The 26,365-nt window shown below is 34.7% G+C and overlaps 1 protein-coding gene across 3 annotated transcripts in view; it reads right to left on the bottom strand.

Annotated features, from left to right (window-relative positions):
• Nucleotides 1-3,813: 3,813 nt before the first annotated feature.
• Nucleotides 3,814-26,365, bottom strand: part of AIMP1 (aminoacyl tRNA synthetase complex interacting multifunctional protein 1) — a 33,151-nt gene continuing 10,599 nt past the window's right edge. For all 3 annotated transcript variants that reach the window (XM_035726060.1, XM_035726059.1, XM_035726061.1), the window contains 5 exons: nucleotides 24,052-24,165; nucleotides 21,491-21,655; nucleotides 18,069-18,280; nucleotides 12,182-12,350; nucleotides 3,814-4,059 (listed from right to left, as the gene is read on the bottom strand). In XM_035726060.1, the coding sequence (XP_035581953.1) occupies nucleotides 3,893-4,059; nucleotides 12,182-12,350; nucleotides 18,069-18,280; nucleotides 21,491-21,655; nucleotides 24,052-24,165 (827 nt within the window). In that variant the 3' untranslated portion in view covers nucleotides 3,814-3,892. The remainder of the gene's footprint in view (nucleotides 4,060-12,181; nucleotides 12,351-18,068; nucleotides 18,281-21,490; nucleotides 21,656-24,051; nucleotides 24,166-26,365) is intronic.

Here is a 26,365-nt window from a genome sequence, read left to right as displayed (position 1 = left end):
TTTTCTGTTGGTTCTTTGGGGTAAAATGAAATGGCTGGTCTAATTCTATGGAGTTAAGAAATAGGTAAGATGTGTAAAAGTACTTGTTAGCTATAAAGCACTACATATCTTAATAATAATCCTACAATAAAATCCACGAGAGCAGAGAGGTATTATTAATACATCCCCCTAACTTTTGTTGAAGGGCATGGTTTATTCCTCAATTGAAATTTTGGAGAGTAAAGCTTTCTCCACAGGACAGCAATTTGTAGTATTATTGTTAGTTGAGTTACATTAATTTTCCTCCCTAGTTTTTATTTGGTATCTTGGTGATAAAAGTTTTAGTCTTCACACTGTTGCAAAAATGCTTAGAACCAGAACTTGTGTCACAATTTATGTAGCTAAAGCACACAGTTAATACTGAGTATTTCTGTTCTTTTTATATTTTTAAAGGCATAACATATAAACTTCTCTGGAAAGCTGAGGTATACTCATGTCCCTTTAATACTCCTGTTAAACTCAAGAGTGAAGTGCTCCCAGTCGGTTGGGCGTCGGCCTTTAGCTCAGGTTGTGGTCCTGGGGTCCTGGGATCGAGCCCCACCACTGGGCTCCCTGCTCAGTGGGGAGCCTGCTTCTCCCTCTGCCTCTGCTTCCCTTTCTCTCTCTCATGGATAAATAAATATGTAAAAAAAAAAAGAGTGATGTGCTTCCCTACTGACCAAGAACTTAAAAATAGAATTGCTTCTATTCATATTAAACTAAAAACACAACAGTGAAAAATATTGTCTTCCTGGTCTAAGAAAATTATAAAACTAAGGGTGCCTGGGTGGCTCAGTTAAGCATCTGCCTTCAGCTCAGGTTGTGATTCCAGGGTTCTGGGACTGAGCCCCACGTCAGGCTCCCTGCTCAGCAGGAAGTCTGCTTCTCCCTCTGCCTCTCCCCCTGTTCATGCTCTCTCCCTCTCTCTCTCAAACAAATAAATAAAATCTTAAAAAAAAAAAAGAAAATTGCAAAACTTTTTAAAACTATCATTAATACTAAACTAGTCAAAGGGCATCGATGAACAGGGATGGGCAGTATCTAAATATCTAAATAAGATTTCAGTGGGAGCACGTGGATAAGAGAAAATTTCAGTAATGCAGTAAGGAACATCTCCAGCGAGGTAAGAGATACTACATCTGGTACAGAGGGACAATCAGGTCTACTGAGAAACAGGGCCACAGCCTCCTGGAGCTTCATATACACTATGTAATGTTCTGAACAAGAATTCAACTTCTCAGGAAATCTCAAGAACACTAGTTTGTGGAAAAGGAGCATCCCTACCATGAATGGGTATTAAAATAATATATATTATATCCTAGAAATTGTTTTAAGTATTCTGTGGGTACTAACTCCACAACCTACATAACTCTGAGATAATACCCATCTTAAACGAGGGGAGTAAAGTATATAAAGGCTAAGCAGTTGCCCAAGCTCACACACATTTAAGTTGTAGAGCCAGGAATCAAAATTAGGTAATTTGGCTTCACAACCAATACTAAGCTCTATGGATATATTAGCATCTCTGAGAGTCATCTACAAATGCAAGTTTTTGAACCTGCAAAGCCAAGGCAAAGACTCTGAAACCTGGTTAAAGTCACTAATGTTGCTCTACAGGGCCCTATCCACACCCTCTATCTTGCGGACATGCTATTAAACTTCCAGGAGTTACTTTGAATATTTTAGTCTAAATAGGAATTTACATATTTTTAAAAAGCAACAACAAAGTTTGGTGGGCACTTAATGTTCTTGTATCCATAGAGTACTTAATGTTCTTGGTAAGAGCAAGGCAGGGGAAAAAACTTTTAATTTTATATTAAAATCAACAGGTCCTGAAAATGACTCATCTCAAAAGAATAGTACACATGGAATTTCTAAATATAAGAAAAGTTAGTACTCCTAACACTCACTGTAAGATAGTACGCCAACCTTGCATAAGAAAGCATCCTGGGGGAGGGTCAACTTTTTTTTTCCTGGTTTAGTTCACAAAACATAAATAGAAGTCAAGAGGTACCAACTGTTTAGGCTGTGACCTAACACCATCTCCTACTGTTGAAATTCTTAAAGGGCTGAATACCAGTCAAAGCCAAAAGGTTTATATCTTGTTGACGAACAATGCCATTTTTGTTGTTAATTCCATAAGAGCTCTCTCATCCCAGCAATACAAATCAATTATTTTTCTATAAAAACAATGAATAATAATGGGACTGCATTGATAACTTTATTGAGTAATGCTTTATGTAACTTTAAAAATTGGGAATTGGGCGCCTCGGTGGTTCAGTCAGTTAACTGTGTCTGCCTTTGGCTTGGCTCATGACCCCGGGGTCCTAGGATGAGTCCCGCATTGGGCTCCCTGCTCAGCGCTAAGTCAGCTTCTCCCTCTGTCCTCCTCCCCTGCTTGTGATCTCCTTCTTTCTCTCAAAAAAAAAAAAACCTTAAAAAAAAATAAATAAAAATGGGAATAAATATTTCAACTACCTAAGGAGTCGAAACATTTTTTAATTTAAAGAAATTTAATTGGGAAAAATTGGAAAATACAGAAACACAAGACTTTGTCATAGTCTTATTTCCAAAAGAATAATATATCCTCAGTACAAAATAACTTCTGACATTCATTTGTGTTTAGTTGTCAACAGTTGTTATTGATGCTCTGTTATTTAGTTTTTCAGAAAGAAGATAAAACTGGCCTACCAGAACTCCATGGACTTCAATAAACGAAATTTAATTATACCTTTTAGATTCTGGCATGCAGGGTTTTGAATTTTTATGTTTTGCTTCTCCATTAGAGGCTATAAACAGCTGGAATATTGTGTAATTTTTCTTTTAAACAGTATCTACACTCTACCTCCACAGATGCATTTCTTTTCGGTAGCCCAAATCATCAGTCATCATTTCAAGGCTGGTGAACTTGAAAGCTCCTAATTCCTAAGTTAATTTTCATTGTTCTACAATATCTGTTAAGATGAGTGAAAAATAGGCATTTGACATCTTAATATATATGTACATTGACTTTGATAACAATTTCTTTTAATATACTAATAGTATGATAGTTCATGAAAAAGCAAAATATATCGATCTTAAATGCTCTTCTAAAATAACCTACAAATAATCTTTAATTAGGTAGCCAAAGAATCTTTATAATCATCTAGAATAAAAAAAGTAGACTGCTGCTTTTATCAATTTATTGGAAACTGCATTGGCAACACTTTGCAATATATTTCTTCTTTATAGTTAGTCAAAATTTATTACTATTTTGCCAAATGGAAAGAAAAAGTTCAGTACACAGTGGAAAATTTCATTCTTTTAAAAAAGTCACCTTAAATATACAGGTCTGATTACTTTGATAAGCAATAGCAATAATGTTCAAATGGCACGTCTCTTAGCTTTTATGACCGTTGGTCATTTTCAGTATTATTACAATATGACCAGTTAATAAGCTTGACAAAAATTCTAACTTGTCATTTCTGAAGAGGAGAAGACATTTATAATACAGATTCACAATATACTAAAAATCCAAGGGCTTAAAATTTCATGTACCATGTGCCTCCAATAGGAAACTAAATGTTCATTTAGTTCAAGTTATCTAAATGTATCAAGAAAAACAATCTGCTAACCAATATCCCTGCTAAAAAATAAATCATCACAAAACATAGGTGATTTCCTTCCTATGTTATAAAGGAGCAAAAACTGTACGTAAAAATGTAGTGTTTCTCTAACCGATTAAAAACAATATATACCTGATTAAAAGACTAGTCAAGTCTGCAAGAGAAATAACACACAATAAAGCCAGTTATATTTTAGGTACAAGTGACAAATATATTTCTTTTTATTGTTATTAAAGTTTTCTCAAATGTAGTTCAGTAAATGAAGTATTTTATTTTATTCCACTGTTGGTCATAGTTTGAGCCCTACACACTCCCTTCCCTTTCACCTCAAAGGGAGCTCCTTTGTATGTAGCTACACACTCATCATTAGTAAAGAGATCAGGCTGGATCTGCTCCCAAATCTTCTTCTTAGGATTCAGCTCCTTGTCAGGTTCTCCTATTGGAGGGGGGGGAAAAAGAAGTTACATAGCTACCATATTAAATAAATTATCCATAGAGATTTCTAGTGAATTGTCTAGGCAACACTTTCTGATCTTTAGACCTGATCAGAATTTTAAACTTACTTTTAACATTTACTTTATTTTATGACGTCAGCAGTTTATATTTCTGATTGGTAAAATAAAATAATTTGTCATTTCCTAATGGCTTCTTTGATATGTTTAATTGTGATGTTTAACGGACACCCTTGCAGTTTAAGATGACTTTTTTAAAATAAAATTCTCTCCTAATGATGACTTGAGCCCCACTGATGGGAGGATCAGCAGAACCTGTAGGATCTTGTTTAGAATTGATAATCTCTATTGTAATTTTATTAAAAAATGTTTTTGTTTGTTTCACTGGAAAGATGGATGCTCAGTTTTAAACACTGAAAGTGTACAAGTTGCTTTGTTAAAACTAAATATGTACATACACAAATATTTTGTCATTTCCCTACAAATGTGAAAGATTATTTTTTACTCTTATAAGAAATATTTTTGCAGGTAATACAGCCAAAAGAATTTATTCCCCAAATTATTTTCCCCAAATTAAAACAAAAATATAAGATACTCATTTTGTCACCATATATACAGAAAAACTGTGAAGAGATAAGAGCATAATTTGATGTGTTATATTTTTATATGTGGCACAGCTTCTGCTTTACTCTGTTTCAATGTACAAAATAAACGATGAGATGGCTGCCAAAGTGCTTAAAGATTTCTTACTGATACTGGAGAATGGATTAAATGTTGAGATTATCTAACTAAATATAATAACTACTTTCGATTTCATTTTCTGCCCATTCCACTGAGATGGAAAGAGATAGAAAGGGTTAGTAAGGAGACAAGGATAAGCATTTGCTAAGCACAAGAAATATATACTGTTGCATACAATGCACACAACACTCTAATTTTAAATATAAGGAAACTGGTGTTCAGAGAAGATAAGCTGCTCAAAGTTACATGATCAACAAATTACGATTTAACACCAAAACTCTTGTTCTCCTAGCATAGCATCTTGCCTCCTGATAAACCGTTCTTTAGAAAAGAAGTAACATTCTTACATGTGGATAATAACCCATCCTCTCTATCGTAACCCACACTAGAAGTTTATAATCAACAGAAGACAAATATATTGTAGAATACATCTGGTCTACTTAAGGGCCACCAATATACCAAACAATCCCTCTATTTAATGACTGATAAGGAAGTAGAAAGTAAAGTTTAATATAACATCATTTTAGTAGCTGGGGGGATGTTCAATCATCATTTGGAATAAAGAATCAGTTCAAGAAACAATGAAGAAAAGTAACAGATCTCTTAAGCATTAGTGTGAAATAAGAATTGTTCTCCCGAAGGGTAATAAAAAGTTTTTCTGAAATCTAATTCAGTAATGATAGAAAATATAACTTTCTAGATCTTTTCTAAAGTGACTACCAAGTTCAAATCTTCTGGAATTACTTTAAAAAGAATCTTTAACGTTACCGGAACTAATTATATTTTATATTCTGATTACATCTTATTACCTACACTGGTTTTTATTCTCCACTCACACAACAGGAACAACAAAACTGAGTAAACTGGTTGGCCACAGTGGTTTTTTTCTTTATTAGCTCTTCAGAAACTGCCCATGAAACTGGCCAGAACATAGAAAACTGTCCTCTGATATGCATGCTTTCAGAGATGACAGAATAGTTAATTGAATGATGTATCTATTCCAGAAGAACATACAATGAATCTAAAACTGAAAGACTAGTATAAAAGATAAGGATTTCTCTTATTCTTTTAAGAGCATTTGATTGGACAATAGAGAACTAATAAACAGAACAGAAAAAATATCAATATATAAAGTATCTATAAGATTTTTATTTTTTGTTTCTAAACTATTCCTTAGTCTACAAACATAATCCTACTTTGCTTATACACAGATGATGTGGGGAAGTGGGCATTCCAGAATTCTAGAAAGCTGGAGGCAGAGATACTATTTAGGTAGGCCTGAGTACTAACTCTGAACTTCCCCGGTCCCCCCTCAAAAAGATACTGCCAACTGATAATGGATTAATTCAAGAAGCAGAGCATCCCAGACTTGTGTGAAAGCTTCTTATCAAGAGTATAGATTGTGTGGGTTCTTGCTAAATGCAGACATAAGCCCCAAATACAAAAAAACTGTGTGCAGCACAAAACTAAGCTTCTCAGATCTAGGAATATATTGACACGTATAGAAAATAATATTCATAATACATAACACATAGTGCTTACCATGGGCCATCAGTACACTAAGTGCTTTCTTTACATATATTTACTCATTCAATCCTCTCAGTACACAAATACTATTAATTACCCCCATTTTACAGATGAGGAAATTGAGGCACAAAGGTTACAGCTAAGAACTTAAAATATCAGGCAGGTAGCTAAGTGTTTCAAAAGTTAAACCTCACAGAACTCACACAAAAGACATAACATTAAAAACTCCTTATAGATAAAAAAGATAAGCCTCAGAAAGGTTCCCAGGTCACCCAGCACTGTGGAGTCAAGATCTGAAGCTTTAACTTCTTAACTAGACTAATAATTTTCCAGGAACAAAAACTTGAACTAAATATAAACTAGAAACTACTAAGAGGAACCTCTAAAGCTTGACTGTTGCTTTCAACACACCAGACTCAATACCTGAACACTCTGAATGTAGTTGTGAAACTTTATTCAATAAGTGAAATACGATTCAGGAAAATAAAATTTTGAGATTATAATTAGAACTTGTCACATTATGATAACTGAATATAAATTAGAGTTGAAAAGTCTTGGATGCAGTGTTAACTTTCTGGCTTACTCAAAATGTTTCTCAATAATATACTACTTGGTAGGGTATAAAGCTAGTTTTGAAATGCAAGTTTAAATCACCTGCCATGAAAAACATACCTAATATCTTAAACAATTTTTTTAAAGATTTTATTTTTTTATTTGACAGAGAGAGACTGCTAGAGAGGGAACACAAGCAGGGGGAGTGGGAGAGGGAGAAGCAGGCTCCCTGCTCAGCAGGGAGCCTGATGCGGGACTCGATCCCAGAACCCTGGGATCATGACCCAAGCCGAAGGCAGATGCTTAACCGACTGAGCCACCCAGCCATCCCTAAACAATTGTTTTTTAATGAACTATACTGTCGAGAGAAGTCTTTCATCATTCCTGTGTATTGTACTTTTAATCTTACTTTCCTATTTTTTTTTCCTTTTTGACATGGTTAGCCAAAGAAGTTAAATGATATCAATAAAAGTTCTTAAACCTAAAAACTGCAGAAACTCTGAAATTGCTAAACACATGCCAATAATCACCATTTGGAAATATTTACACATAATGTAAGAGACTAATCTTTCAGAGACTATTTTAGGCCAACTAATTGTAAACAAAGCACACAGGCAATAGGAAATAGTTCAGAGAGGAGTTTGTACAGATGTAAAAAGCTATGACCACCTTCTTAGAATTTAAAGTCTACAAAAAGCAATAAATACAAATTCCAAAGTCCCAGGCATTCACAAGTCTGGAATAAGAACCAGAAACTTCATTTTAATTAGGCCATTCTTTTACACAGAATGCTCATTGATTATCAGCTTCTCTTTGATATCTGCCATGTCCATAAAAAGCCTAGCACTAACGGAATTATTTTATGTTTAATTAACTGAATTTTTGAGATATAATAATTGTAACTATTGCCAAAAATTGTAACTATGACACAAAAACTAAAGTATAACTTTGCAAATAAAAGTCAATTAATTTGGGGTACCTGAGTGGCTCAGTCAGTTAAGTGTCTAACTTCCGCTCAGGTCATGATCTCAGGGTCCCAGGATGGAGCCCTGTGCTAGGCTCCTGCTCAGCGGGGAGTCTGCTTGTCCTTCTCCCTCTGCCCCTCCCCCCACTTGTGTTCTCTCTTTTTCTCTCAGATAAAGAAATAAAATCTAAAAGAAAAAAAGTGAATTAATTTTACAAAGCTAATCAACAGAGAAAAGTGGTTTGGTGGTTTGAGGAATAATCTTGACAATAACAAAGGCAGATGCTCAGGTCTGTTCTCCAAATACTGGGGGACGGGGGGGTGTTGGTTTCTTAACATGTTTTACTAGTACGTTTCTTTCTGTCTATTCATTAACCAATTTATTGAGTTCCTACTCTATGCCATGCATTTTTCCAGATGCTAGGAATACAGCAGTGAATAACCACTACAACAAAAAACCCCAGAAATCTTGATTTCATGATGCTTACATTTCTGTGTGGGCAGATAATAATAAATAATGTATAGTATATTAGATGATGATAAGTGTTTTGAAGAAAAAACAAAAAAGATAACATTTAAAAGACTTCAATAGAATGAGGAACCAAGTCATGTAGCTAATTGGGGAAAGAGCCAATGGCTCAACTGGAGTCATCAATGAAGGTTTGTGGTGTACATGAGGTAAATGGAGATAATGGGAAGCCATTCTAAGAGCTTGGGCTTGTACTCTGGGTCTAATGAAAAGCTTTTTAATAGTTGTGAGCAGAGGAGTAATACAATCTGACTTACATCAATTGTCCTGCTATCATTGAAAATAAATGGAAGAAGGGCAAGGGAGATCATTTAGAAGGTTTTGACTTCCCAAGAAGAGATGTTGGCACAAAGACCCAAGTGGTAGTGGTGTAGATGAGTATGATTCTAGATATGCTCAAAAGGTACAAGTACTCGGATTTTCTGAAGAAGATATGTGAGAAAATAAAAAGAAGTTGAGAGAATGGAGTTCCTGTCAGATAAGATGGGAAATACTATGGAAAAAGAGAATTCTAGGGGAAAGATGGGGATATCTATTCTTCCTTGGTATATGTTAGTGAAAAAGTCTAGTAGGCAGCCAGATAAATGACTGAATAAAATAGCCAAAAAAATTGAACACGGAAAGGAAAACAGAAAAGGCCAAGTGTGGAAAGAAAGAGAAGAGGGCAAAGACCAACGTCTGGGATATTTGAATGTTAAGAGGTCAGGGAGGTGAGGAAGAATCAGCAAAGGAGCTAAGAAGGGCAGCCAATGAGGGGACCACCAGGAGAATGTGGTGCCAGAAACCAAGTTAGTTAAGAAAAAGACTAAAAACTAGCCATGGATATTTAGCTACAGAGATTAATTCATGATCTTGATCAGAATAGTTCTGGGAAAACAGTGAGCAGAGAAACCTGATTGAAATGGGTTTTGGAGAGAAGAATCAAATATAGACAAGTTTGAAAAATCAAATTTAAACAAATATATTTTTTAATAATAAATGGATCAAAAAATTCAACACCTGCATATATCATACATGCTTTGTAATTAACCATTAATTACATTTATTAATAAGACAATATCAATAGAAATAAGCATGATCTTGGAAGTTAAAAGTCTGAATACAAATTCTCACTTATTACTAGACAAAACAGTGCACCGTCAAAAAGTGGCTGTCGCTGCCATTGTCTTCTGGCTATAATATTATTTTCATGCTATTTTTGCTTGGTGCTTTTGGGAGTAGTTACCACATTCAAATACTAAAATGCATAGCTCCACACACTGAAAATTTAAAAAGTACTGGGTGGTGAGGGTTTCTATCCATTGTTATAAAAATATTATTTGGCATCTTCTAAACTCTATGTACTTTTTTGGATTTGTAGTTGTAATAAATAGTTGTTAGGGTAAAAGCCTTTTCAAAGCCAAATAGTACTTCAAAGGTTTGAGCCCCAACTGCAATTTCTATACCACACTTTATGTAACATGAAATGTAAGTTTCCAGACACTGAGCACATCAAGTGAACATCAAAATGTACCAGCAAACACCTTAAGCTTTAAAATGTAAAACAGATGCTGAAAAATAAAGCACTGATAAACCATGGCTCTCACTGCAAAAAGAAAAAAAAAAACAGTGAAAGTAATGGCCTGTTGTGTAGTATTAACTGTTATCTCCTTTCAGATTTACTGCTACAGAAGCAACTGATGTGGAAGCATAAGCAAGATGAGCATTAACAGACCTCACATCCTAAAATTTATCAATTACTTGATGCTGTTCACCTTGGTTAAGCTATTACAAGTGATAAGAAAATAACCTCACGGGCTATATTTTAAAGGTTAAGTTTTTGCTTCTTTCACTTTACAACTATTTTTCTTACCTTCTCCACAAATCCATGTGCTGAGGCACAGGGGAAACTATGAATTTGCAGGAAATATCAGACTTTGGAACAATGTAAATATAAACACACAAATAGCTAAATGGACAGATTAAAGAATATAGTGAAGACAAGAAATTCCTAATGGGGCTATTAGCATCTCTAATGCTAAGTCATTGACTATCGAAAGAAAATCTTTCAATTTACTCAACAGCAGCATTCAGGTAAACCTGATTCAAGTGCTGAAATATTACCTGTTAATTCTTTGAGATAAGGCAATGAATTATAAGCCTTCACTAATGAAATAGTCCATATTAATTCATAGCAAGCAACAATCAACAACCAAAAATTCTACAGTATTAGAAATTCCAGCACATTTATTGATCCCTTCACTAAACTCTATATAACCTTAAGCAAGTAGCTAAGTTTTGTTGGGCCTCAAACCAAATCTGTAAAATAGTGGGTTAAAGTAGATGATTTCTTCCAGTTCTAAGCATGTAACTCTACAATTTACATCAGAAAATAAAACGTAAAGAAAACATACTAAATCTTAAGTGTTTAAATTTTAGAAAGGAAGGCAAATGTTAACTTGGAAGGGTAAACAGAATTTCCTTTTTTAAAAATGCATGCTGAATCTTAAAAGTTTACTTTTATTGTCATTCTATTCCAATTTAGTAAGACTTCTCAATAGAATTTCAGGTTTGTCAGGTATACAAATGATGATTTACCCCCAAGTGTGAGGTTTGGGGAAGTGTTTTGATACTGTGGTAGCAAAGTGGCAATCATTTGCTCCTAGAATCAAAAGCCATCACGCTGCTTTAAGAAATGATTCTAAATGGGATTTTCCCAAAACCTAGTTCAACAAGAAAGAGTCTTAGAGCACAGACCATTATGGTTTCCAATCCACCAAGGTTCAAGACATATACATCCAAACTCACAGACACTTGCTCAACAATCTCTGTGTTTTTTAGATTAGTCTACTTTTGATTGGGAGGGGGGAGCTGAATTTCAAGAAAATTAACCCATGCTTTCATACATATTTTCTATCTTAGTCCAATGTTAAAATCCTTCATATCCTAATATTTTATCAAACAACACAGTTAACATAGGATTAAAAAAGCAGGCCCATCTAATCATATCAGCCTTGCTATGCTATTAAAACTCAGCTGTTTCTGTAAATATGTCTCCAAATCAATTCTGACTTTTAGACCTGATTCTCCCTGTTAGCCTAATTTATTTCTACTTTCCCCATTATTCTAGTCAAATGAACATCCTTTAAGTAAATGCAATCTTTTGATTTCTAACTACTTCCACCTCCTTTTATGAAGGAAATAGTTATTCTGTATCTGACAAGTTCTTTTGCTTCAAAGACCTATTTGAAGAAACTTTTTCACACATTATGAAGCTTCAGCTGTCTCAGAAGCATTTTACTGGAGAAAACAAGCAAAATGAAAAGCTTTGAGATTATTACAATAAATAAAAGTTTTAACTCAGAGTTTTTCCTCTATATCTTAAAGTCAAGTAACAGCATATGCAAGTACATTATTAGATGGACTTTGAGAATTATACATTTCTTTCCCATGTATGAACTTTTCATTTTTCTGTGCTACAGTCTAAGATAATCTATAGTTTCAAAGACTCTGCAGCACATTAATTAGTTCTCTATCCATATCACACTCTTCTGCTTTGTAAGTATTATTAGCATTTTCCCTAAAGCAAACTCTACTATTTTATGCAATGTGTGCATTCATGAGGAGGGTGATGGTTAGATGGTTGTGTTTAATGTACCATCTCGAACCAATCTGAAGAAACTCAATAATAAAATCTCAATAATAATGGTCACTTAAGGTAAAGCCTTGGAGTCATACACAAGACTGATTCTAAACTAAACATTAGAAGAAAATAATGGTTCCCAAACTGTTTTAAATAATGACTAATACTTACCAGGAAAAGCATCAAAAACAATTCTGTCTCCAGGAACAGACCCATTAGGAGGTGCCAAGATTTCAACCTTCTCAGGTGAACTAGCACACATTACCATTGCTTGAGATACTACTCCCCTCATCTTTGCAGGTTTCAGATTACATAGTAAAATCACCATCCGATTTTGCATCTGTGTGAAACATAAATTGGTGATTAAAGATGTACAGAGATTTAGATTATCATACCTAGAATACATTAAGGTACATCTAATATGCTAAATATAAAATGTTCTATTTTTGTAGATGTATCTTTGCCTGTGTCCAAAATCTTTTACTGTTGTTATGAAGTTATACAAAAACATGAAAAAAAAATTCCACAAACTGACAGCACATTATAGTTAAAAGGAGCAGAGCCAAGACTTTTCAGTTAAATAAGTTTTAGACTGAAACAGATTTGGTTTTGAATTTAGCTGCCATGTACTAGCAATGAGATTATATGAAGTTGAATTGTTTTTCTTCACAAAATGAGGAAAATGATATCAAATTTAAAAAGCCAACTCTTGGGTTAAATTGTAACATGTATGTAAAGCATTTAGCTTAGTGTTAGCACTAAAATAAATGAACAATCCTTTTTCTCCATACATTTCCAATACTATGCAAGATCCATTTCTTAGTTTAGAAATGACTCTTGGGACTCTATCACTCTTGGGAAGGTACGGAGTAGGAGGATCCTGAGCTTACCTAGTCCCATGGACACACCAATGAAATAACTACATCTACTGCAACCAACTGAAAACCTGAAGACTGACAGACTAGATCGTCCACAGCTAGAAGAGAAGACAACATTGAAAAGGACAGACAGAGTGGAGACACAGTCAGGAACCCTGGCAAATAACCACAAACAGGAGGGATATCACAATCACAGAGGAGTGAGGGTGTCGGATGGACCCAAACTGGGAAAATGAGTCTTCATAACATCTGACTTTGAAAATCAGCAGGGCTAAACTGGGAAAACCAGGGGGTGACAGTAAATCGAGTCTCCACATTAAAAGAGCCATTACTAGACACAGTGCAAAAGCAGCAGTTTGGAAAGTGCTTGAGGTATATGTGAAGGAGATTTATTGACTAATCTTAGGATGTGCTAGAGACGCAGAGATCTACAAGAAATATCTCTGGGAAAGAAAGGAGTGCTAGAAGACGTCATTTTTCTTGCCCTCTGCGCCCTAGATGGTCTGAAGTTTGCAGGAGCCAATACTATCCCTCTTCATCTAACTTACCAACACCACATGCCCCCCACCCCAACATTCCCTGCAGCCAAGTACCCTAATCTACCTGCATCAGGAAATGCCCTTCCAAAGTAGATCCTACACAGTAGGCAGGCAGGGCTTAGACCACTCCAAAGTGACCAGTGCCCTGAAAAGAAAGGGAGATATCCCTACACACCAGCATAAGCACAATTCCTGCAAGAAGGCCTCTTTGTAGGCTGTGCGGGGAGGAAGCTTTGCCCTTCATATGCCTGTAGCTGTTGCAGAGGCTAACTGCAAACAGCTAAGATGAGTGCTGGCCCACCACTGAGCTCACAAGCCCCTTAACAGCACTGGAAGTAAACCCTGCCCAGTCAGGAACAGGCATCAAAGAAAGTCATTCTAGCCATAAGCATATCCTCAGCCAGAGCAATCCTGAAAAAGAACAAAACTGTAGGTATCATAATCCCAGATTTCAAGATACACTACAAAGCTGTAGTAATCAAAACAGTGTCTTCTTCATATAAAAACAGACATATAGATCAATGGAATAGAGAGCCCAGAAAATCTATGACAAAGGAGGCAAGAATATATAATGGGAAAAAGAGGTTTTTTTTCAATATTTGGTGCTGGGAACATGCAAAAGAATGAAACTGGACCACTATCTTATACCATACACAAAAATAAACTCAAATGGATTAAAGACCTAACTCTAAGACCCAAAACCATAAAAGCAGTAATTTCTTTGACACAGGCCATAGAAACATTTTTCTAGATAATGTCTCCTCAGGCAAGGGAAACAAAAGCAAAATTAAACTACTGGGACTATACCGAAATAAAAAGCTTTTGCACAACAAAGGAAACCATCATCAAAACAAAAAGACAATCTACCGAATGGGAGAAGACATTTGCAAATGATATATCCCATAAGGGATTAATACCAAAATATATAAAGAACTTATACAATTCGACACGAAAAAAACCCCCACAAACAATCCAATTAAAAATGGGCAGAGGGTCTGAGTAGATATTTTTCCAAAGAAGACAAACAGATGGCCAACAGATACATGAAAAAAATGCTCACATCACTATTCATTGGGGAAATACAAATCAAAACCACAATGAGATATCACCTCACACCAAGCAGAATTGCTACAACAAAAAGCCAAGAAATAAGTGTTGGCAAGCATGTGGAGAAAAAAGAACTCTCACGCAGTGTTGATGGAAATGTAAATAAACCAGTGCAACCACTGTGGAAACCAGTATGGAGGTTCCTCAAAAAATTGAAAATAGAAATACCATATGATACAATAATTCTACCACTGGGTATTTACCCAAAGAAAATGAAAACCCTAATTCAAAAAAGATATACGCACCTCTGTATTTGCCGCAGATAGATGAATGGATAAAGGTGAGTGTGTGTGTGTGGGGGGGTGTGTGTGTGTGTGTGGGGGTGTGTGTAATGTACATAATGTAAATATAGATATAATGAAATATTACTTGGCCACAAAAGAGAATGAAATCTTGCCATGTGAGACAACATGGATGGACCCAGAGGGTATTATGCTAAGTGAAATATGTCAGAGAAAGAAATCCTGTTATGATTTTACTTACATGTAGGATCTAAAACACAAAAGAAATAAACAACAGCCTCTTAAATACAGAGAACAAACTTGTAGTCAGAAGGGAAGTGGATGGGAGGATGGGCAAAACAAGTGAAGGGGATTAAGAGGTGCAAGCTTTCAGTTATCAAATAAATAAATCATGGAGATGAAGAGTACAGCATAGGGAATACAGTCAATATTTTAGTAATTTTGCATGGTGACTACACTTATTGTGGTGAGCACTGAGTATTGCACAGAAATGTTAAAAATCACTGAAACAACTGTACACCTGAAATTAATTTAACATTGCAAGTCAGACTTCAGTAACAAATATAAAAAAAAATATTGCTGATCATTTAACTACTCAAGCATCATGTACACTGCAATTAACATTTAGGGCTATTTCTACAATTTGTTATAGAAGTGAATAAAGATTTCTTTAATCTTCAAAAGTTGAAGTGTCTTAATTTTTTTCCCCCAATTAGCAAAAATAAGGAACACAACTGTTTATATTCTTTCAACAGGCTTAAAATAAAATGGCTTAAAATAAAGGCCATAAATAAAATGGCTTAAAATAAAGAACACAACTGTTTATATTCTTTCAACAGGTTTAAAATAAAATACAAGAGAACTATCACTGCAGGGGAAGAGAAAAGGCACATTCTAAATAAAAGATGGTTTTATAAACAAATGTTATGGCAAATTTATTGATTCTATGATTTAAAATAATAACAATAAAAAAAAATAATAACAATAATAATAATAATAGGCCTAAGACTCAAATGCAAGAGGCCCCCTTTTCAGATGTCTTCATGAATAACATCTTCTTCATACAAATAATTTAAATTGCCACTTTAGGAAAAAACAGTTATAGCAAATTTGTATAAGAAAAAACAAAAGGGTTAGCTATATGCAATTGTTAAGGCATCAGATGATACCCATGGACCTTCACCTTGGAAAAATACACAAATCTACAGAGTATAGTATGCAATTTGTGGGGGCAAAGTCCTCCTGCTTTATAGAATGTTTAATATTACTGCCTTGATAGGTTAGATACAGATGTGTATATAAATAGATTTGCTTAAGGCTATGAATGACAGCTTTTGGAAGAGAAGATACTGTCTGCAACTTATGGGAACAAAAAAGATGAAGCCTAAAGGAGGAGAAGTTTTTCCAATTTGAGCTGGCTCAAGATCAATTGCTTCTTTTATCCAGGGCTTCTTATGAACCTAACTTCATAAGTAGTTATGAAGAAGTCCTAGTCCTACACAAAATGCATGTTAAACAGAAAAAAAAAAAAAAAGCACACACATGAACCAAGTCTATCTTTTTTTTATAGATAAGAAAAACTTCTTCACCAATCTCCTTATTTCCATTTTTCTCCCCTCAACAGAGCAGCCAGATGATCCTATTAATATATGAGGCAGATCACATTTCTCCTTAGCTCAACAGTTTTCCAACGGCTTTCATCTCACTCAGAATAAAAGCTAGTCTTTACAGTGATCTATAAGATACTATGTCATTTGGTATCCTTATTTCTGATTTCATATTGCATGACATTCCCCCTTATTTACTCTGCTATGACACTGCTTCCTGCTGTTCTTTGAACATGCCAGGCATATATCTGACTTAGACCTGCCTGAAATACTCTTCTACCAGACACAGGACCTTTCTTCATTTTCTTAGACCTTTCTTTATTACACCTTAAAGTCACTTTCTTTATGACGCCTTCCCTAACCACTTTATACAAAACGACATCATCCTAACTCCAACAACTCCTAGATTCTTTCTTTTTCTTTTAATACTTACCACTATTTAATATACTATGTATCATGATCTTCTGACTCCCCCATAGAGTTGTGAGCTTCACAAAGGCAGGATTTTTTTTTTTTTCCTAAACAAATCTATCTACCTACCTACCTATCTATCATTTTAATTCACTGCCACATCCCTTGTCTAGAATAGTGCCTGGTATACTGCAGGTGTCCAATAAATACTTGCATCTGAAAGTATGAATGAATGAATGAATGAATGTATGTAAGGATTTATCCCCACAAAGCCAATAAGCAACAGAATTGGCAATGAACAAAGAAGAACTATTTTAATGTTAAAGTCTACAGCCTTTGCAGTATCTCCAAAGCACCACGGAGCAGAGGAAAGAGATAACTCCAAATTACTGTAGATGTCTTGAAAGACCAATTAAAATCATTACTGCCTAATTTTTTCCACCGTCATTGGAAATACATATGTGTGTCTGTCTATACACACATACACACACATATTTTAAATACCTAAGTAACAACAAAATACAAAACATCCAGGTTTTAACAAATAAAGAAATACCATTAAAAATTATAAGTTTAAGCTCCATAATGCCCTCTCCTCTTTTTACTTCAAGTATGAAAATATTTCTTGAGTTATAAGGAAAAAAAAAAAAAAGACGACGATGACGACTTGTTCTTACTCTTACTTTTTCATTTATTTATTTATTTATTTATTTTTAAAGATTTTTTTTATTTGATAGAGAGGCATGGCTAGAGAGGGAACACAAGCAAGGGAAGGGGGAGAGGGAGAAGCAGGCTTCCCGCTGGGCAGGGAGCCCGATGCGGGGCTCGATCCCAGGACCCTGGGATCATGACCTGAGCCGAAGGCAGAAGCTTAACGACTGCGCCACCCAGGCGCCCCTACTCTTTTTAGATTGATGCTTTCTGGGTTTATATAACAGTGATTTAAAAAAATCAAGGAGTAATAAAATTCCATGACAGAACAATGATGATAAAAATATTTATACTGTATTACACATAAAATAGCAAACTAAAAACATTTTAAAAACTGAGAAAAAATAATGCATCTTTCTTCTTTCTACCTTCATGAATTTGATCCCAACTTACAATGCTACTGTAAGTTTTGGTAGTTTTAATGTAATTTTTTGGTGAAATTTATTTTATTAAAATTAATGAAATGAACTAATCAATACTGGCTCACCTAATACAAAATTATATGGAAAAACATCAAGAAAAAGTGACGTCTACGCCAAAGTAATTTAAACTGTACAGATTACCTGTTCAAGAGGAACATGATTCACCAGGCCACTGACAACTGTTCTTGGGGCTGTTTCTCCAACATCTACTTCTTCCACATATAAAGAATCTGCATCAGGGTGTTTTCTGGCCGTGATGATACAACCAACTCGAAGATCCAGATGAGAAACATCTACTGGCTTAGAGTCAGCACTTCCTGCTACTGACTGCTGTTTTTTCTCCTTTTTCTCTCCTAAAAAATATTTATGAATGGTTAAACATCAGAAGTAAAACAAAAACAAGATAAACTATAAAAAACTCCCTAACATCGATACTGATGAGCTTTAAAAGAAAGTGTTTATCTTCTACTGTCACTTAAATAATAACAAAGGAAAGAATTATTCAAGTCATAACATCTCGAACCCTATTTTGGCTGTTTCTCTGTTGAATAATTGTCTAAATCTCTAGCTAAAGACAGAGTAAAAGTTGGTAAGCTATGTTCATTCATTTACATATTGTCTATGGATGCTGGCAGGGTAGTTGTGACAATGACTTTATGGTCTGCAAAACTTAAGATATTTACTGAAAGGACCTTTATTGAGAAAGTCTGCCTTTCCCCGAAACAGAGCTGGAGAAAATCCTTTAAAATTTTTACTGTGACTCTTTAGAAAGGGAAAAATCCTTTATTTAGGAAGAACACCACAATCAGTACCAGTTAAGAGGATGAACTACAACCAAATACAATTTCACTGATAAAATGTTTCTCTCTTCAGTTAAACACACCAATAAGTATACAACAAATTTCTCTACTTCTTGTATTTCTCGGAAGACTTATTAGGGCTTTAGGTTTATCCACAGCAACTATCTGAGCAAAAGAGAACATGTTATTCTGATTTTTTTTTTTTAAGATTTTATTTGAGAGAGAGAGAGCACACACACAAAGCCGGGGGGAGGAGCAGAGGGAGAAGCAGACTCCCGTGCTGAGCAGCGAGCCTGATGTGGGGCGACGTGGGGTTTGATCCCAGGACTGTGAGGTCACAACCTGAGCCGAAGGCAGATGCTTAACCGAATGAGCCACCCAGGCGCCCCTATTCTCATTATGTTTCAAAAATCCTCCTCTTATTTGTATGTCGATAATCTAACTCTCATAGCATTTGATTACTTTGGCCACTGAGTGGAAATGCAACCTGTGAAGAGTTCATAGTCCTTAAGTTTACATTAAGCTCCTCCAGCAGAAAAAAATGTAAAATAAAATAAAAACTTATTTACCTGCAATCTACAGGGTAGAGATAAGCACACAGTTGTGACTTAGAAGCACTCCTTTTCAACTATACCTTACCTTTATTTAATCTTTGAACAAATATTTACTGAGATCTAAGGCACTGAAAATCTCTTTTAAGGAAGACAGATATACATAATGAATATGTGACAAACATTACATACACAAAGAAATATAGGAACACAGAGATGAATATTTCTGCCTGGAGCGGGAAAGAATGATTTTGTGTAAGGACATTCACAATTTATACAAAGACAGTTTACAAAAGAAGAGGTAGAGCTAGCTCAAAATAATGGGCAATTTTTAATCTACTTAAATTTTTAAAAATTCCACTTTCCATGTAAAATATTAGCAGACTTTTTAATGGTAAAAACCCAAATGGTATAGGAATAAATATACAAAATTACTAGAAGAAAATACACCAAAAATCTTAAGAGCAGTTACCTTTGAGTGATAATCTATGTATTTGATATAATGCAATATAACATTACGTCTGTATATCAACCTGTATTTTTAACTTTAATCTACTTCCTAGGTATTTGAAATACTTTTATCAGGAATCCACATTCCAGAGGTGACTGCAAATATCCAAATCTCTACCAAGAACTTAGTCATAAAAGACTTTAAGAATGTTTCATTAAAAAATGAGTGATGCTCACATGTGGCAGTCTAGAAAGCCTGTATAGTAACCACAGCCTCTGCATGAACAGAATTTTGGAATCTGGCAATTCTAGCAGCCAAAGGCCAGTGGAACAGCCCTGTATTCCAGCACTGTCCAATATGGTAGCTGCCAACCACACACAGCTGTTGACATTTAAATTTAAAATAGTAAAAAATTCAGTTCCTTAGTTATACTAGATACATTTAAAATGTTCAGTAGCAATGCGTGACTACAGGTTACTATGTTGGATAATGCAGTTATACAGCACTTCCATTATCACAGAAAAGTACCACTGGACAGAGGCATTCTAGACATAGAGCTCCATTTGGAAGAGGAGCCTCTTCCTCCCACAAAGGAAGACTCCGCTGTCTCATTTGACTAGAAGACTGACTAATCCCGTAGTCACAAATGCAATATATCTTCCTTTGGGTATGAACTTCATCCTACTTAGAACAGGCTTGTCTGATTGTTTTGTGCCTACTTCTCAATAAATTTATAAAGTGAAAGAATTAGTTTGACTTGCTTTCATTGTAACCATATCACCTAGTGGTGAAATTATGTAGAAGATGTACAACCCCTATCTACTTCTAAGAAGAGTTACCGATACTTACTAAAAGGAACTGACAAGTGTTAGATGCTAAACTGGCTTAGGTTAATTCACAAATTCCTCAGCCATTTTATATTTTCCAAAAACTCTTAAGTGAGTATAAGTGTTATGAGAGGTGTGTACAATGAATTATAAAAGCACTTTTTTTAGACATACTTGGAAAAATGAAGTCTACAAAGGAGTAAAGGAGACTAGGTAAAAAAAGGAGTCAGATTTATGGTTAGAATAGCTTCAGCAGCAAGTTAAGGATAAATTAGAAAAGACGAGACTTTAACATTAATTCAAATGACAGATCATGAGAACTTGAACAAAGGAAGCACCAAACAAACTGGAGCCACGGAGCTGGGTTCTAGATACGTTTTGGTGGTAGGAATTATATGTTTTGGTGGTCAATTAGGTATGCAAATTGAGGGAGGACAACAGGGTGAGGTTAACTACAAGATTTCTAGTCGGGCTGTCTAAGTGGATGGTGATATACTTCCTACTCCAGTTTTTATGGGTTCCTAAAACCTTTACACCCCCATGCCTTAGTTCAGACATTATCCCTTGACTAGACTATCCCTCTCCTATCGTCACAACTAGTCCCAAGCTAACTTTCTACCTGTGACCTCTCTGAAATTGAATATACACTAAAGTTTAGTCATACCAAACTACATATGGGCCCCTATGCTTAATCTCTACTTTCTATGTTTTTAGTTATGTTAAAACATACTCTACCTCAAATACCACATTCTTATCCTATTGACCTGGTCAATCTTCACACATTGTTTAGGTCCCGTTTCTATGTTCCAATATCATACTGTTTATTCTAGTTCATAAAGGTTTCAATTTTCTTTCTGACACCACTATTATTATCAAAAATGTTGACATCTGATAAACCAGTCAAGAACCAAATAACCTTAAAGATTAAAAATACCTTTCACTTCAATTTTCTCTTTCATCTTCTTTTCTTCCGCTCCTCCTCCTATCTGTTCTTTGGCACCAGAAGTTATAGTTGTTATTGGTCTAGACTGTATCACATTTTCAGAAACTGTGGAATTAGCTTGCAGCAGAGTACCAGATGGAAATGGTATTTGTTTCACTGATACAAAAAATAAAATAAAGTCATTACGAGCTCTTTTTAAAAGAAAAATTCACTGTATATGATTATCAAGTCTCTACTATCTGAGATTATAAAAAGCTGTCAAGAAATTAAGTACATTTTAACCCGGATAAAAGTTAAATAAATGATTCTCATTTAATCACTAATAACAGAAAATTATGGACAACAATAATAACTAGTACTTATTATGGACTATGTCCCACTTTTTGAAATGCTTTACATGAATTAACTTTTGTAATTCTCATAAATACCCTAAAAACAGTTAAGTTCTATTCATATCCCCATTTACAGATGATCAACATGAGCCATAAGGAAGTTAAAAAACTGGCCCATCTCACACACACAGTGAGTAGGAAATTAAGAATTTATACTCAAGCAGTCTGTCTTGGGACACTATCCTCTCATGGTTTGGCAAGATGGCGTGTTTTTCACTCAGGTTTTCTTTTGTATTATTGAACAATCAACTGGGAAATTGTTTTAATAACAGTCATTTCAATATCAGAATTAATGGAGAGACGTGTCCATAATTCTATTTCAAAAAATAACTTTTTAAGGAAGAAAATTCCTTCTGCAATGTTAAAAACACTCTCACAAGCCTAGTGAATATGGAAAAACATAATCTTGTGAGGGATTTTGATGTGGCTTAAATTCTGGCCAATATTCAGATCACTTTTCTCAGGTATTTTTAAGTTCCCTAGAGGCTCTTGCTTCTAGTAATGTGACACTCCATCTACCCTTGTGTAATGTTTCACCATTTGACAGGATGCAATACATTAATTCAAACTGTTAATGTGCTTTAGCATTTCATTAATAAGATCAAAGTTTAAAATGTTCCAGGGTAATCTTTTAGAACTGGTAAAATGGAAAGCAGTTTTATATTGCTAATATTTTAACTATTTATTTAATTCTGTACCTGTATTCTAAATCTCATTGTCTTGGAAAAGATCAGATTGACAATGTTCTCTTTAGTTGATAACTGTAAGCACACATTATATTGAATTTTCCTTACTTTTGTTTAGCTCACTAAGGGTGGAGGTCATATTATAGCATTCAAAAAAATTTACTCACTGACAGGATAATTCTAAAGGAAGTAGTAAGAGAGACTTTATACTTGGGCCTCCTTAACTCACCTAGGAAGGATTTTGTATAATAGAATCAAATGCCTTTCTGTATGGTACTTTGAAATTGTAATAGAGCTATTATTATCACTGTTTTATAATGATGTAAATTTATCTAGTCACCTTTAAAATAATTCAATAAGATTTTAAATTTTATTTACAACATAACTGAAATGATAATTACTTGCTGAGTTGATTAACTTAAAATTATGATTTCAGGCAAATTATACCTGTAGGCTTCAATTCCCTCATGTATAAAACAAGGACATTTGTGTACACAAAATTTTAAGGATAAAACACATAATGTATGTGAAGCACTTGGCACACAGTGCCTGGCAAATAGTAAAACATAATGTCAGCTAAATATTATTACAGCTTATTTTCAATAATAGGGAACAGTGATGATCAAGTTGAAGTATGTAGCACAGAGATTAAAATCATAGTTTGTTTTTTTTTTAAGTATAGTTAACATATAGCTATATTAGTTTCAGGCATACAATAGGATTTCCCTGATGAGGTAAGAATATACTGTAGAAAAAAGTCTTCAACAAATGGTGTTGGGAAAACCAGACAGCTACATGCAAAAGAATGAAACTGGACCACTTCCTTACACAATACACAAAAATTAACTCAAAATGGATTAAAGACCTAAATGTGAGACCTGAAACCATAAAATTCCTAGAAGAAAACACAGGCAGTAATTTGACATTGGCTACAGCAACATTTTTCTAAGTATATCTCCTGAGGAAAGGGAAACAAAAACAAAACTAAACTGATAGGACTACACCAGAATAAAAAGCTTTTGTACAGCAAAGGAAACCATCGACAAAATAAAAAGGCAACCGACTGAATGAGAAGGTATTTGCAAATGGTATATCTGTTAAGGCCTTAATATTCAAAATATATACAGAACTTTTACAATTCAACACCAAAAATCATCATCGTCATCATCATCCAATGAAATCAGGCCCGAAGAGACATTTTTCTAAAGACATACAGATGGCCAACAAATACATGAAAACATGCTCAACATCACTATAAGCACAGGCGTTTGCACCCCGGGTCTGCACTTTTTACATGAGTTCAGGCAAGATCATTTGTCTTTTCTAAGTCTATTTTCTCTTCTGTAGAGGAGGTAGATTGCACGAGAAGGACTGCTGTGGGGATGAAGTGAGAAATCAAGCACAATACCTAATTTAACAATTAATGATACAATTATTATTATAAATCAAAACAACCTATCATTTATATATTTACCTCCATTTTGAATTTCTGCCTGAATTAGCTCTTGTTTCAATTCTTCAATTTCTTTCTTTAATTTAGCATTTTCAACTCGAAGTTTCTTCTCTTCTCTCAAAGTTGCCTGCAAAACTAGGATTAAGAAAATCCAGGTAAGATACAGTCATGTTTTCTAAGAGGTTTCTTATGAACGCTACCTGGTAAGAGCACAGCAGTATAAACATAACTAGGATAATACCAATAACTAAATGTTTGCCAGTTCCTTTATGTTAGGAATTGGCAAACATTAATATTTATTAGAATAAAATGATATTTAACATAAAGAAAAAGCAAGAAAACCTGTGAAATAATAACGGGACACAAAAATTTTGTTTATGAAGCATTTCCTGGCTTCCATAAAGATGCTAATGACAACTTAAGAACTGAACTCAAAGCGTCAACCATAGATAAACTGTCAAAATGAGGCAAGTATTAGACACATTATTTTTTTCCTTTAAATTTTTTATTGTTATGTAAATCACCATACATTACATCATGAGTTTTTGATGTAGTGTTCCATGATTCATTGTTTGTGCATAACACCCAGTGCTCCATTCAATACGTGCTCTCTTTAATACCCATCACCAGGCTAACCCATCCCCCCACCCTCCTCCCCTCTAGTACCCTCAGTTTGTTTCTCAGAGTCCATAGTCTCTCATGGTTCGTCTCCCCCTCCGATTTCCCCTCCTTCATTCTTCCCCTCTTATCTTTTTTTTTTCTTAACATATATTGCATTATTTCAGAGGTACAGATCTGTGATTCTACAGTCTTGCACAACTCACAGCGCTCACCATAGCACATACCCTCCCCAGTGTCTATCACCCAGCCACCCCTTCCCTCCCACCCCCCACCACTCCAGCAACCCTCAGTTTGTTTCCTGAGATTAAGAATTCCTCTTATCAGTGAGGTCATATGATACATGTCTTTCATTATTTTTTTAAAGCCAGAGATCTAATGATAGCAAACCATAAAAAAACTCATTTCTTTCTTTTTAATCATTACCCTGTAAAAGTACCTGAATAATCTTTTACTCCTAATGTTTCAGACATTGAGCTAGTGGAACATTCAATGAGTGAAATAGCTTCAAAGATTTCCTCAAGATATGTATGCTAAAGGTGAGCAATAGGGTACACAAAAGAATAAAAGAAAAACAATGATTCTCAGTGGGGTTGGTACGGCTCCCTAGGTAGGATTTTCAAAATCTGTGGGAGTTATTTTTGGTTGTCACAAATAATAGGAGTCATTCTGGGCATTTACTGGGCAGGAGTCAGGAATGTCAGATGTCCTGAAATATGCTAGATATACTTGTAAAATGAAGAGCTGTCTCACATTCTGCAGAATTTTCCAGTAACCCACTGTACATTTGTATAGGTGAAAATACTGTTAATTATCTGAGCCTCGACACTATTTTTTATATATAAACACAAAGTATTCTTACACATTTTCATTACACCCTGAATTTTCTATAAATCAAATATCTTATAAATCGAGAGTAGATTGTACTTTGTTTTGTTCACAGCTTTCCTTAAAGAATTATTCATCATTCTGAATAAACAAAAAACATACCTGAAAGCTGTTTCTGGTATCAGAGTTGCCCACATAAAGGCAAACTAAATACAAACTCATACCAATTAGCATTATATCTATTGCATTCTTGGTGATTCCATGTATGGGAACCAGACATCATAGGACTCTCATATGTCTGGTAGGACAGTCCTGCCTAAGTATTTACTCACTAAAATACACATTTTCATTATTACTACAATTTATATATTACATTCTTCTTAATTTTCCTCTATCTTACATACACGGTTAACATGTTTCGAAATTATGTGTATAGGCAGGTTATTTTATCTAAGAAATATTTTCTTTACAGGGTATTAAGAGATTTTTACAAAATATTTATTGTAACATAGGAACAATGGGACTGAGAACCATCCAGGATAGGCTACCAAAAAATAATAAAGATGAAGAATAAATATGCAGTAAGTGTAGAAGGGTTCCTTTTTTTTTTTTTTTGATTAGCAAAATTGAAATGCTAGTCAAGCTAATAGCCACCCATATGAGAAAAAATTCATACAGAAGCACTGATCATCTCTAATCTTTATCTTACTAATGGAAAAAAAAATTAAAAAATTTTAAGAAAAATAACAAGAAATCCTTTACGAATTTAAAGATTTTATTTATTTATTTGAGAGAGAGAATGAGAGAGAGAGAGCACAAGAGGGAAGAGGGTCGGAGGGAGAAGCAGACTCCCTGCTGAGCAGGGAGCCTGATGTGGGACTCGATCCCG

The sequence above is a fragment of the Zalophus californianus genome, chromosome 2 (genome assembly GCF_009762305.2).
Source record: "Zalophus californianus isolate mZalCal1 chromosome 2, mZalCal1.pri.v2, whole genome shotgun sequence".
Classification (NCBI taxonomy): domain Eukaryota; kingdom Metazoa; phylum Chordata; class Mammalia; order Carnivora; family Otariidae; genus Zalophus; species Zalophus californianus.
This window is presented reverse-complemented; position numbering and strand designations above follow the sequence as displayed.